The 14,142-nt window shown below is 46.3% G+C and overlaps 1 protein-coding gene across 2 annotated transcripts in view; it reads left to right on the forward strand.

Annotated features, from left to right (window-relative positions):
• PAIP1 (poly(A) binding protein interacting protein 1) overlaps nt 1-13,677 on the forward strand; it is a 36,542-nt gene extending 22,865 nt beyond the window's left edge. For both annotated transcript variants that reach the window (XM_030968171.1, XM_030968170.1), the window contains 4 exons: nt 8,811-8,928; nt 9,060-9,114; nt 9,718-9,811; nt 11,456-13,677. In XM_030968171.1, coding sequence (XP_030824031.1) covers nt 8,811-8,928; nt 9,060-9,114; nt 9,718-9,811; nt 11,456-11,549 — 361 coding nt within the window. In that variant the 3' untranslated portion in view covers nt 11,550-13,677. The remainder of the gene's footprint in view (nt 1-8,810; nt 8,929-9,059; nt 9,115-9,717; nt 9,812-11,455) is intronic.
• The last annotated feature ends 465 nt before the right edge of the window (nt 13,678-14,142 follow it).

Here is a 14,142-nt window from a genome sequence, read left to right on the forward strand (position 1 = left end):
AGGTAGTCCAGGGCTGCCCTATTTTGCAGAGTCGCCTGTCTGGTTATTTTCTCCTCCACTAGGAGGTCGCTGAGTGCCGCTGATGTCAAATTTACCTGCTTTGCCGCCCAACACTCGAGCTCGCCTAATTCGCCCAAGGCCTTTGCGGCCGCAACCCAGGGCAACAGAATGGACATAGTGGCTCTTTTGGATTTAGGCCAATGCTCGATTTCGGAGTCGCAGTCCGAGCCGAATTGAACTATGTGCCTTTTGGATGAAATTATGTACCCAGTGTGGTTTTCGGCTTGCCAATTGTCAATTTTGGTCATGTTAGGCGCGAACAGGGTCAACTGGCCAAGGGTACATGGGCCTCCTACCAGGTGAGCAGGGATGCCCGCCCACGCCCGGTCGCCGCAAATAAAGAAAAGGCCTTTAGGGAGAATACAGGGAAAATTGTCGATGGTGGTGGCAGCGGCGATATTAACTGTGGACTCGCACCATGCTGCTGCCTGGAACTGAACTTTGTTTTGCTTTAAAACAATAAGGTCAGGAGAGGAGGAGATACCGTAATTTGGGGAGAACTGAAAACAGGTGGGGGCTTTGGCGGCACCGAGCAAATGGAATTCAAGAGGGGGGTCCCCGAGCTTGCCTTTGGAAAGGTGACTGATCTCTCTCTCCCAAATGACCCTTGGGCTGGGGCCAGCATTGGGAGGAACGACTTGGGGATTTGCCCACCCTCTGAATCCAAGAGGCATTGTCAATGGAAGTTTGTCAATGGGCAAGGGGATCCCTACCAAACAGGTACCCAAAGGGTTTTCTGCTGCGCCAGTGTCCAGGCACAAGTCGTCACGGCCGAGGGAGCAGGCTAGCATCTTCCAGGTGTTTTCGGAAGGCTGTTGGATTTGCCACGGGGCCACGATGGTCAAGAGGGCCCCGCAGAACCACGACCTCCACAGGACCGGGCTGAGCAGCGTTGTGCTGCAGCGAACTGAAACATGAACAGAAAGACAGTGGCGTTAAACAGGTGCTCTTACAGGGGTCAGGGTCTGGGTAAGAGAGAGGGGGGGACAGCTCCCAGAACCAATGGTCATCTACCAGGGACAATTCTGGGAGCCTGTCTGGGGAGCTGGGTCGCCTTTTCTGCTGCCAACTTGTGAAGGGACCCACCTGGGGCCTGAGGGAGTGGACACGCAAGCGTATCCCCTCCCCCACTTCACCAGTTCAAATGGTCCCTCCTGCTGCCAGGTCTCCGGGTCCCTCACCAAAACTGGAGGCTTCTCTTTCGCCCGAAGATCTCCGTGCCCCCCGAAGTGCCTCACAATGGGAGGCTCAAGTTTCTCATAAGAACAATTGAGGGAATTCATTGTGTACAGCGCCCGAGATAACTGGATTTGAGGGGACTCGATCTTCATTGCTGGTGTCAGATGACTCAACACTCTTTTGAGGCTCTGATGGGTCCTCTCAATCACGGCTTGTCCCGTGGGGGAATAGGGGATGCCGGTCTTGTACCCTATTCCTCATCGCTGCAGGAAGCTTCGGAATTCCCTCGAAACGTACGCCGGGCCATTATCTGTTTTGATCACCTTGGGGATGCCCAGGACGGAGAAGGCCTGGACGAGGTGTTTCTGAATGTCCATGGCCCTCTCCCCTGTGTGGGCAGAGGCGAAGAGGCGGAGAAGGTGTCAACGGAGACGTGAACGTACTTGAGGCGGCCGAATGATGGGATCTTTTGACATCCATTTGCCACACCTCACAGCTCGCAAGTCCCCGGGGATTTGCACCAGCAGGCAGCGTGGGCAGCTGACTCTGCTGGCACTGTGGGCATGTCGCCACAATGGCCTTGGCTTGGTCGCGCGTGAGATGGAACTGCCGAACCAAGCCAGGCGCATTCTGGTGGAAAAGCTGGTGACTAATGTTTGCTTGATTGAACACATTGGGGAGTGGGGCCCACTTAACAGCAGCAACCAGGGCCCCTTCAGGCTCAACATCATCAGCGGCCGCAAGGGCATCGTCCCTGCGGTTGCCTTCGGCGATGAACCCGGGCAGGTCTGTGTGAGACCTTGTGTGCATCACATAGTACCCCTGCTCCCTCCGGGAGATGAGCTCTATCAATTTTGAGAGCAGGTGGTACAGGGCCAAATTGGGAACTTCTTGAAGGATGGCGTTCTCAGCCCGGGCAACTATACCGGCAACATAAGCTGAATCGGTAACCAAATTGAAAGGCCAGTCATGGAACTTCTCGAATGCCCTGACGACTGCATCCAACTCAGTGACTTGAGGGGACCCCTCAACCTTCTGAGCATCCATCTCCCAACGCTGAGTTTGGGGATCTTTCCAAGTCATAACTGACTTGTGAGACCCCCCGGATGTGTCTGTAAACACAGTCAGAGCCTCAAGTGGGACATGGCTTAGAATTCTTTTTGCTGAAAATTTGAAATGCAGATTGGTGTTGAACAAAGGATGGGCAGGGTGCCCAACATTGATCTGCCCGGTGTAATTTGCTAGGGCGAACTGCAGAACTTCACTTTCCATCAGAAGTTCGTTTAACATTTTAATTTGAAACTTGCCAGATTTAAGCTCTAATGGTATGTGAATGCACGCAAAGTCCACACCTGCCAACTCCCTGATCCGAAAGCGAGCTTTCCGGATCAGTTCTGCCACCAGCTCGTGTGGCTGTGTAATTCTTTTGGATCTGTGGCAACTGAGGAACACCCACTCTATAATCAAGAGGGGGTCGCCAGTGCCTTGATCTTTGCCCTTCCCTTTAAATGTTGTGCGGGACTGGTCCCACTGGTAGATGAGACCATGGAGGTGTGGCAATCGGCCCAAAATGATAAATTTGAATGGCAGGCCCGGATCGTACCGGTGGGCCTGCCTTGCCTCAAGTACCTCAGGAATCCGCTCCAGCGATGCCTTGGCCTCTGGGGTGAGGTCCCTAGGCGAACAGAACGCCTCTCCCCCTTCCAATAACTTGAAAAGGGGGGCCAGGTCTTCGGTCATGATTCCCAGCCAGGGCCTTACCCAGTTCAAAGCCCCACACAGCTGGTGTGCATTCGCCAAGGTGTTCACCTTTGGGTGAATCGCCAATTTTTGCGGCACAATGGTCCGCTTTGTGATTTCAAGGCCCAGGTATTTCCAAGGTGGCATCTTCTGAATCTTGTCTTCCTGAAGCTCAAACCCTGCAGCGATTAAACAATCTGTTACGCGGGAGAGCACGTGGGCCAGCAGGTCGTCGTCCTGGGCACAGACCAGCACGTCATCCATATAATGGTGAAGGATGACGTCACCATATTCCTCGTGGATGGGCGCGAGGAGGGCAGCAACGTACCATTGGCAAATAATTGGGCTACACTTCATTCCCTGTGGGAGAACCCGCCAATGGTAATGTTTGCCGGGAGCTTCACGGTTCAAAGAAGGAACCGTGAATGTGAAACGTGGGGCATCATCAGGATGTAGGGGAATTTGGAAGAAGCAATCTTTAAGATCAATTGTGGCCAAATTCCAATTTCGGGGGAGCATCGAGGGGGATGGCATCCCTGGCTGGAGGACACCCATGTCTTCAATAATTTCGTTGATCTTCCGAAGGTTGTGCAGGAGCCTCCACTTACCAGATGACTTTTTGATGACAAACACTGGGGAGTTCCATGCGGACATGGTCTCCACCAGGTTGCCTTTGCGGACTTGCTCCTCCACGAGTTCGGTGAGCGCCTTTAATTTTTGCTTGTTTAGCAGCCACTGCTTCACCTGGACTGGTTTGTCAGAGCACCAATTCAGTTTCCAGGTGACGCGCTCCTCAGCGGCCACTACCCGAAAAACCGGGCGAGGAGCCGGGAGGTCAATTTTGGCTCCCCATTGCGCGAGGGTGTCTCTCCCCCAGAGAGGCTCAGAATAATTCAAAACGAATGGGCGAACACGCGCTAATTGCCCATCCAGCCCCGTAATTTTGACGATGCTCCTACTTTGTTTTGCCAATTGTGTCCCCCCTACGCCCTGGATGTATCCTGCCACGTTTTGCAGCTCCCAGTGTGACGGCCATTCCCGAGCGGGAATGATCGTCACGTCTGCCCCCGTGTCTAACATCCCCCGGATATGGATTGTGTCCCCCCCTTGGGCGAGGCTGCAGTCGAGGCGGGGCTTAGATGACCCCAGCCTCTGTGCCCAGGCCACAGATGGGATTTGACGAAGCCTCTCCTCCCTCTTAATACAACGGAGAGGGAGGGAGGAACGCTGGCCTGGGCAGTCGGGGTCCCAGTCCCCTACTATGATGTCATCAGTTTTGTGGACTGGGATTGCCTGGGCAATGATAGTGCCCTTTGGGAGGAACAGTGGGGGACGGAGACACGATGTGGTGACTTTAAATCTGTGCTGGTCTGAAGACACCAAGGCCGGGAATACTTGCAAATCCGGTGGTGTGAACTTGGTGTCTCCCATGACGACAAACTGGTGGTCAAGCTGACTCCAGTTACCTGGGACGTTGGGGTGCACGGTGAGGAACTGAATGTTTGTGTTCTTAAGGCGGAGGTCCTCCGTCGTCGCCAACCTGAAAGGGGAAGAGATGGAAAAAGTGGTTAGCGACAGTTTTGGTGAAGGAGTGGGATCTATGCACAGAAGGCAGGCTGCCTCCCTGGTTGTCGCATCTGGTTGAAAGTCAAGTCCGGTAAAGTCGCTGTCTGGAAAAGGCAAAACGTCCCACCCAGATGGAGATGGTGGGACTGGCGGCGGGCTCCCTTTGGGCTCCTCCCTCCCCCTGCAGCGTGATGGTGTCAGCCCGCTTTGATTTTTGTCAAGGTGCAGGGGGCCACTGCGCTCAGAAACTAGTTTTTTTGTGGGGGGGCTCCTCCACTAGGACACCCAGACTGCTTGTCCCTCCTAAATTGATAAAACTCCTTGCGGAGAGGGCAGTCTGGCATCCCATGTCCCTCCTGCATGCAAAGATGACACGTTGTTTGCTGGGCGGTCTTTGGGGTCCCAGGGGCTGAACGCGGGGTGGCAGCGGCAGCAGCCTCGAGGTCTTCAGGGTAGTCCAGCATGGCGACGCGTCGCAACGATGGAGCGGTCTTCGCGTCGCCGGCCCGCTGCGGCGATGGTACCTTGCGGGCGCAGACTACCAACATGTCTTCGAGGGTGGGACGCGGTTGGAGGGGCAAGCTCAAGATGGCGGCTTTGCAGGCTGAGTTGGCGTTTGCTGCCGCGATGGCCTTCACCATCTCTTGTCTCGTCCCCTCCTCCTGGCTCCCGCCTTCAGCTGCATGACGAAGTTGTCGTACGACTCATCTGGCCCCTGGAAGATAGAAAACACCGGGACCGCTGGCACCCCTGCCACTATCTTATAAAACTCTTGAGCGGCCGCCTGTGCAGTCCTTTCGAGAGTGTCAGATGGTATGAGCTCGGCGGCCTCTTGCCCCTTCGCCCAATCTCCCAAGCCACACAAATGATCCACAGTCAATTCATTCCCGTTCCCATCCCTCGCAATGTTGGGCTGTTCTAATATCTGAGGGAGGAGGTCAGTGACCGCTTGCCTCCAGGCTACCTCCCATCGGGAGAACTGAGACTCGTTCAACAGGCACTTGAAAATCTGCCGAATATCAACTGGAACGAGTTCAGTCTCCATCAGGGAGGCATCCAGGAGGCCTTTAAAGAACTCGCTATTGGCCCCGAATTCTCATTGGACCTTGCAGAGTTCCTGGATCACTGACCTGGGAACGGGATTCCACCTCATGTCCCATTGCCCCCCTTGCCTCCAGTGAAATGTCACCGGGGCCGCCGTGATGGTGTTCGGTGCCCCGGGCCCCGCGTTTCCCACGCTCTCCCCCTCCGCTCCCAGCGCTGAAAACAAAGATGGCTGCCCGTGGGAACCGGAAGGGGGAGCGTGGGAACCGGAACTCATGGGGAGGGGCTGGGAGGTGACGTGGGAACTGGAGGCGGGGCCTGATGACGCGAGGACACCCGCCCCCGGCGGCACGGCTTCAGGAGTGGGCGTGATGAAAGGAGGGGCGAATGACGTGGCAGGGGGTGGTGCAGCAGGAGGAGCTGGAGGAGGAGCCATGGGCGGGGGAAAGGGAGGGGCAGTGGGGTGGTACTGGGGAGGAGCTTCCATGGGAAAGGAGGTGGGATCTTGGGACAGGAAGGGGTTAAACGAGGGGAGGAAGGGGTTGGGTGGCGGGAGGACGAAGGGATTCTGGGGAGGAGAAGAGGGTTCCCGCCACGGTGCCTCGTGGTCCCCGCCATCTTGAGCCCCATGGGGGCCATCTTGGGCAGGGACCATGAAGCGTACTTTTGAATTTAACTTTGGGGATTTTAACAGACAGAATCGGGGGTTCGGGGAGGAGAGGGAGCGGGAGAGGTGGAAGGCGACTGTGCCCTTTGTCACGCTCCACGGGGGGATTGGGGCTCCTGAGGAGGGCCAGGGCGGTGTTGAGGCTCCGGATGGCTGTGGGACGGTTCTGCCCGCCTCAGGATCCCAGGTCTGTTAGGGATGGCAGGGGAGGAATGAGGGGTAGGGACACCTTGAGGGGTAGAACTGGGGACTGAACTAGAACAACCAACATTAGAACTCGAACAGAACGAACTTTGCCGGGCAACCCGAGCACCGGCTGTTCGGGGGCGTCCTCTCAGTTCCCTGGCTCGCTTTATCCTTAATGCAGCAAGGAGCTGCGCCACCCAATGGAGGTGTCATGCCAATTTTATCCTTTTAGCTGTATCAATTTCCTCAGACCTGGCCAGATTAGACAATTTGCGGGAGACCTCTTCCCAAAACTGGAGGTCTCGACAACAGTCTGCGGAAAAATCCGTGAACTGAGAGCAAACCCACCGAACGAGGCTTTTGACCTCCCGCTCCTTCAGCGGGAGGTCTGCGCCAACAATTAAAGCAGAACAAACGTGAACAGCCTCACGCTGTGCAGCTGAGAGCTGAGCACCCATGGCTCTACGATGTTAATTTGCTGCACACTTCTCACTGACACTCGTAAAGTAAAAAGGGAGGGGGAGAAAAACAGCAAACCGAAATGGGGAGGGAAGCCGCGATCCCACCGACGCCACTCAGGGACTCGCGGAACGCAACAGGGAGTGAAACTGGCAGCTCCCCGCTGCCACCGGGAAACCATGAAAAAACCGACGCTTAACGAAAACAAATAGGGACTCCCGGCCAGCACCCTGATTGGCTGACGTATGACGACGCCGGACGACACGACCGCAGTCCCCCCCGTCGCGCGAAGACAAGGGGCACCTTGGCGTATGCAGCGACACCGAGGGGCTCGATAAAACAGGGGAGCGAGCAGAACTCACCGTGACCTGGCCAGGAGAGGAAAGGGGTCCGGGTGTTGGGTCTCCGCCTCAGCAGTCGCCTCCAGGCGTTGAGGGTTCACCGACTACTGGTTCCTCCCGGAGCGCCACCCCAAGCGCCCTGGGGTCTGCTCACGGGAGGGTCTGCCGCGCCCAGTGAAGACTTGGAGATCTTTGCGCCGTGGGGCGGACGTCAGACGAGGGTCCGGCGTAATCCAAATCCGCCCCACGTTGGGCGCCAGCAGCTGCGGTTGCTCGTAAAGGGACAGCCCGGCAGCTCCCACAGCAGAGCAGGAGAGGAAAGGTGCGCAGCCGGCAGCCTAGTGGGCCGGCTGATATGACCACTGCAGTAAGCAGGGCAACCAGCTGGCTTCCTGGGTCCTCCCTGTGTTGAGGCAAGGGATTGCGGCTCAGCAAGGCAGCTTGTCCCATGGCAGCAGCGTAGCAGGCGGAGAAAAGAAGAGGCGTGAGGCAGGCAGTCTTCCGCAGCGGGGGTGGGTTTATTGGAGAGGAGGAAGGGTGTTGACAGGAGAGGGTGTGCAGAAAACTGCGCAATTCCCCGCCCCTCGGTTGGGGCAGTTATAGGAAACCCCGAGGGGGGGAAAATCACACACAACCAATGACAAGACATAGTACAATGAAAGACAAGCCCGGCTGACAAATCATAAGAACATTGGGAGCGGCTTCCCACCCCGACGCAATCACTCTCTGTCCCTGGGAGAACTTTCTAGGGATGGGGAAGGGGCAGAGAGTGATGGGCAGGGGGGTTGCCTGGGGAACGAGGGGAGGAGAAGACTTCATTATAATGTAATTAGGGAGGGGCACTTAGATAGACATAAAAATTGAAACAAAAAAGGCGGGAATTGCCATGGTGATATATGATTGACAGTTATCTGTCAAGGGTAGAAGGGGGAGGGAGCCCTAGAAAAAAGGCGGGAAAAAAAAAATTTAAAAAATAAAAAAAAAAAAAAAAAAATAAAAAAAACAAAAAAAAAAAAAAAAAAAAAAAAAAAAAACACACAAAAAAAAAAAAAAAAAAAAAAAAAAAATAAAATTATTTATTATTTGATTAAATAAATTTTTATTTGTATTAAAATTAAGGAGGTTTTTGTTTTTTTATTTTTGTTATAAAATATAATAATTTAGAATAAAGAAAAGAATTATACAATAAATAAATAAAATTTATATTAAATATAATTTTTTTTTTTTTACCAAATATTATTTTTATAAAAAAAGGGTTTTTTTTTTAACTTGTTTTGGAGGGTTTTGGATTATCGGAAAAAACACAGCGGTTTCCTTTTTCATGTGAGCTCCCTACTAAACAGCAGAGGAAGTGAAGAGGTTGAATATCTCATTACTGACACATAAAGCATCTAGACTCAGAGTTGTAAAATTGAATTCAAAATTACCTACACAATGGACCAAATATTATCCTTCTTGAAGCTGTTGTTTTGGATGGATTTAACTATCTTGTATTTGCACAGTAAGAGAAGCCAAATTTCTTGCTTGTCACAAAACATTCTAACTTATGTAATGCTTCTCTATTTCAGAGATGTGAAACACATGCTTCTGAAACTAGTAGAACTGCGATCTAGTAACTGGGGTAGAGTTCATGGAACAACTCCACATGCAGAAGCTACCCCTGAAAATGACCCAAATTATTTTATGGTAAGAATATATGGACATTTCAGTTCTAAATTTCATGAGAATTTGGTTTGATGAATAGACAATTGCATTACTCAAAACTGCAAACCTCTTTCTCTCTGAATACATATAACTTTCTGGATCTTTATTTTTAGAATGAACCAACATTTTACACTTCTGATGGCGTTCCTTTCACTGCAGCAGACCCAGGTATGGCACAAGTTTAGCTCACCTGTCTTCTCAATCTTCTTTAAAAAGTTGCAGTTAAGTTCACGGCCTATTGAAGAACATAAAATGTTATTCTTCAAGAATCTAAAACCTATTCAACTTAAAAGACAAAATTCTCCCTGAATTCCTGGTAGAGCACAGGATTTATTCTGCATTAAAGGTAGATGTTTGAAATGGAGAAAGTGCATTTGAGTTCATATAGGTCAGAAGAACTTGTTCAGTAATCCACAGCATCTGACCTTTCCAGAAAGCCAAAAATATTCAAGTCTTCTTTTGTTTGTCCATCGTTAGCATCAAAATCAAATCAAAATCCTTGGTTTCCTTATCTGTAATCTGAGCACAACATGGCACAACATAATTTGAGGTAAAGACATCTGTCACAACCTTACCATTCTATGGGAAATTGGGCATCATTCCTAGATATCCGTTAACGTCCTGAGAAAACATTGCAGAAGGATCTTTTCCTGTTAATACATTTCCTGCCTTTTATGATTCGTTAACTAGCCAATTTTCAAACTTCATATATTTCTGTTAATTTAGCAGAGGAGTCTTCTACGTTACTCAGTCTCATTTTTACTTTGCCAGATTATCAAGAAAAATACCAAGAGCTGCTTGAAAGAGAGGATTTGTTTCCATATTATGAAGAAAATGGAGCAGATCTATCAGGACCTGGAGAGCTGTATGTTTTCTTTTTAGTGATGTATTTTTTTAATAATGTTGTTTTTACTCCAATGCTGTGATAGTTCAGACTTAGGATCCCAATGTTGATAAAAATGAAACTAAATAATGTAATTGTTACTTAGTTCTACAGTGGATGTATTTGTTCAGGTTTAAATTGGTTTTTAATCACACAAGTTTGAAACCTATTTCATGTTTATTCTACTGAGTATGGTAATTACATTTCAGATGTAGTTGAGATGTTTATGCACGTGTGCAAACATACTTCTGCACTTAAGAAAAAAATTTGCAAGCAAAATGAAGCACCAAGCCTTCACGTGTTTGTAGAGAGGCAAACTAAATTTGTTGTACTGATGTGCATGAACATCCCAGCAAGAGATGATTACCAGATTTCCAGTGTCTTTGAAAGGGAGAAAGTGTTAACTTTCTCTCTTCAGCCTAAGGACTATTCCCTTCAATTAGAGGGCTAGTCAGTATTCCTGTAGAGCAAGAAAAGCACCCTAATGGCAAAAGGGGAAGCAATAGTTGAGAATATAGCCTGACGTTTTGGCACCAGAATATAGCCTGACCAATTTGGCACCATTATAAGGAATATGGTCTAAAATAAATTGGTCTGAGCTTTTTCCTTGCTGAAGAGGACTCTCAGACCATTATTTCACACAAGAACATTTTCAGTGTTGTTTTTATGTGTGATAAGAATGCAGGCCTGGATCAGTATTTTTTTAGTACATTAGAAAACTGTCAGTATGTACCTAGCTGAGGGGAACGTAAAGAACATCAAGAACTGGAAGATATATTAGAGATGTCATCAGAAATCAACAAGCTCATACTGAAGGGAAAAAAGGACCCATGTGAACCTCTGCTTAGAAGAAAAATGCAAATTGAACACAGACATCCATGAAAAACACAGCAAATCCTAAGAGTGTCATGTGTAACACTGAGTCAACCTTCAAGCACAATGACTGTAACCTTCTTTATTGAAGGCTTAAGAAAAGCTTAGACAAATGTCTGCTGATTCTCTGTCAGCTATTTCTCATGACATCAGGGAGGAGGGTTCTTTGTGAAACCTCTTTCTTCTGAAGGCTACACTTCTACAAGAACAAAGGAATGCGTGACAAATATTTAGACTGCTTCCTCAGTGCACATCACTTGGAAGCAAAAACCTTTCTTACATATTTTCTATGTCCTTCTTTTACATATCAACAAACAGGAATGCAGGGTTTCTATATTAATGTATTCTGTCTTTGAACTAGAATGTTGACCAATCAAAATTACATTAATATTTTATTAATTATGGTTTTTTGTAATTGGATTAGTACAGATGCATTATTAAACTTTCTATCATCTTGGAAACTACTTCTGTCTTTTAAACTTGGCAGCATAAGATGATCTAAAAAGGTGGCAAACCCTGTAAGTATTTGAACATATCTGTGCTGCTTTGAGGTTTCTGTTTATTTGTTATCCTAGCACCCATTATTTTTTTTCCTTTTCATTCCCTTTAGGAAAATGTCATAAATAATAGTCATTTATAAAGCTTTGTTTTATTCCAGACATCTACACAAATTCTAAAAATCTGTTTGCTCTGAAAATCTGTATGGAAATCTGTATGGAAAAGTATTAACCTTTGGTAATTTTTTTCCCCCAGGTATTTTGATGAGGTTGATGATGAGATGGATCCAGAAATAGAAGAAGCATATGAAAAATTCTGTCTAGAATCAGAACATAACAGAAAACAGTGAGATGTTATGTATTAATGTTAGTTTATTTAACCACTTTAGATATGGTTAGAGTGAAGGGGGACACAAAACATTTGTACCAAAATTAGAAACTTGAGTTTCTCCAAGTACTAAAGTTACACAATTTCCATTTTGTTTAACAGAACCTGCCAAAAAATGTAAACTTATGCCCTGTAACTTAAAATGTTGTGTATATATCATAGTTTATTTTGTGAGAAATGTTTTTTGAACAATGTTTTGGCTGCAATAAAAATTATTTAAAAGTTATAATTGAAATTAAAATTTAATGGGGAACTGTCCCATAAAACTTCCCTTGAGGAAGAAAGGGAAAGAATAATGATCTGAATTTGCTTGCTTGTTTGCTTTAGTATATATTGGGATTTACTCATCCTATTTACCATATACAATATATCTTGCATTTACTTCCTCCACTTCCCCCTCCAAGAAGAGTATGATCCAAATAAGAAAGAAAATTTCTTTTCTGTATATCACAGTCATGAAAAGTGGCTTGTGAAAGTTTTGTGTATGAGTTTTTGTTTTGTTCATTTCCTTTTTCTTCTTTCGAAACACACATGGGTGAGGTCTGGACTTATCTCTTTTCCTGGAATAAATATGTTACATGTTGATATGTGAAAAAGCAAGCAGTATTTTGGAAGTGAGGTGCTTTCAAGATCTTTGGTTCAGATAAGCTTATTTTCAAATCTACAAGAAAAAGCTATTCTGTAATTTGTTGTGTTCTTCAAGGCAATAGTAATAGAGTTATGTTCTAAACCATGCTTCTCAAGAGTATGTGCAGTGCTTTTTTTCTTTTGCTTTTTTTTTCTAGTAATGTATCTAACATGTCTAACCTTTCCCAACCCCTGTAACTTTCTTTTATTCTTCTAATTTTATGTAGTTTGATTTAATTTTGTAGTTGGAGTAAATTCATATATTTCATAACTGTTAACATTCTGAAGCCAACTGCTCTTTTTTTTGACTCCATATAATCATGTTAGTTTTCCTAGGATACTCCATTGTTGTTGTTGCCAAACTCAGTTGAAGTGTTTCCTGTTACCTGTTGCTGGTTAGACTTGATTAGAAATCGTTACCAAAACCAAACACAAGTATTTCCCAACAGTTAGCTACTCTAAAGAACACACATTGTAAATATGCATGTAAATAATTCTGATAATATTTCACTGTTATTTGTTTGGTTAAATAAGTTGTGCATCTGCTAGTAGAGTAAGCACTGGCTGTTTTCTGGGTGTTTACTTAACATACTTATTTAGGTTGGAGTTTTGGAAAATAAAATTTAACTAGCTTTATTTCCTTTGGTATAATATCACTACCTTGTCTTCTTGCTTTCAAACAAAAATGATATTTTATCTTCTTTTATCTTTCCTTCACTGAGCACTCCTTTCTCTTCTTCAAAGTACACAATTGCAGAGTCGATTATCTTTTGATTCTTGCTGGAAAAATAAAATGTATCAAAATGCAGTATGCTCATAAAGACTGTATTAGCATTCCAAAGTCTTTAGACTAAAATTCAGAAACTAGAAATGTGAAAACTAGATGACTTTCAAATACATGTTCTCTAAGTTGAGCACAATTTTCATACAAAACTTTTAATCTAAATACAGGTCAGACTTTCTGCTGGCTTTACAAGCAGATGTCTTGTGGAAATTATTTTTATTCAGAACTTATAATGCCAAGGAACAAGTATTCATATATCCTTTACAGTGAGGTAACAGTGACTCAAAGGGACATGCATTTTACATGTTTTAGTTTTGCATGATTTGTCATGAGTCGTCTTTTTCTGTCAGGTAGCTGTCAGCTCCAGATGTACTGTCAGCTTGTGGAAACAGTAATTTTATGAGTAGATAAGAAGCATGCCAAATCATTGGGTAAAAAAAAATCAGGAGCTAGGAACTGTATATATAAAGAACAGCTCAAGTCAAGTTTGCAATACAAGGTTTTTCCTCCACTGAAAATATTAAAAATCATAAAGTGAGACTTTCATTCAAACCAGTGTAGAAGTATTATAGTCTGTACATATGAACTTTGTAAGTGCTTTCAGTCTTTACTGTAGCAGGGAAAAATTTGTTTTAACTCTGTCCTGCTGCATTAAAAAAACAGGATAATATTTTCATTAAACACTCAAGTATTTCCCACTTACCTTAAATCTCACAGAACTTCAATACAAGCTAGTGAATGTGAGAGAGCAAAAGAAAGCAGCAGGTTTCTCACTGTAAGGATCCCCTTTGCTGCTTGTCTGCCCACTCTTAATCACATTGTTCTGTATATGATAGAGATGAGTCACGAGAGGTTTAAAGGTTATTTCACCTGAATTTTAGCATTTACAAATTTCAAATGCACTGTGTAAAAGTGTTTCTTGTCTAAAGGTTTCTGAACAATGCCTTGCAAATGTACAACTTTTTAAAAAGATGTATTTTCTTAATGGCATAATGGTTAATCAGTGAAGGTACTGAAGCATGGAAAGCAAATTTTGTGGGAGATGTGAAGCAAGGTTCTTTAGCACTGGTTCTGAAAAGAAACAGGCTTCACATCAGATTTGAGCATGAGACCCAGGCTTTGCAGATCAGTAAAAGTATGCACA

Source organism: Camarhynchus parvulus, chromosome Z (genome assembly GCF_901933205.1).
Source record: "Camarhynchus parvulus chromosome Z, STF_HiC, whole genome shotgun sequence".
Lineage (NCBI taxonomy): Eukaryota > Metazoa > Chordata > Aves > Passeriformes > Thraupidae > Camarhynchus > Camarhynchus parvulus.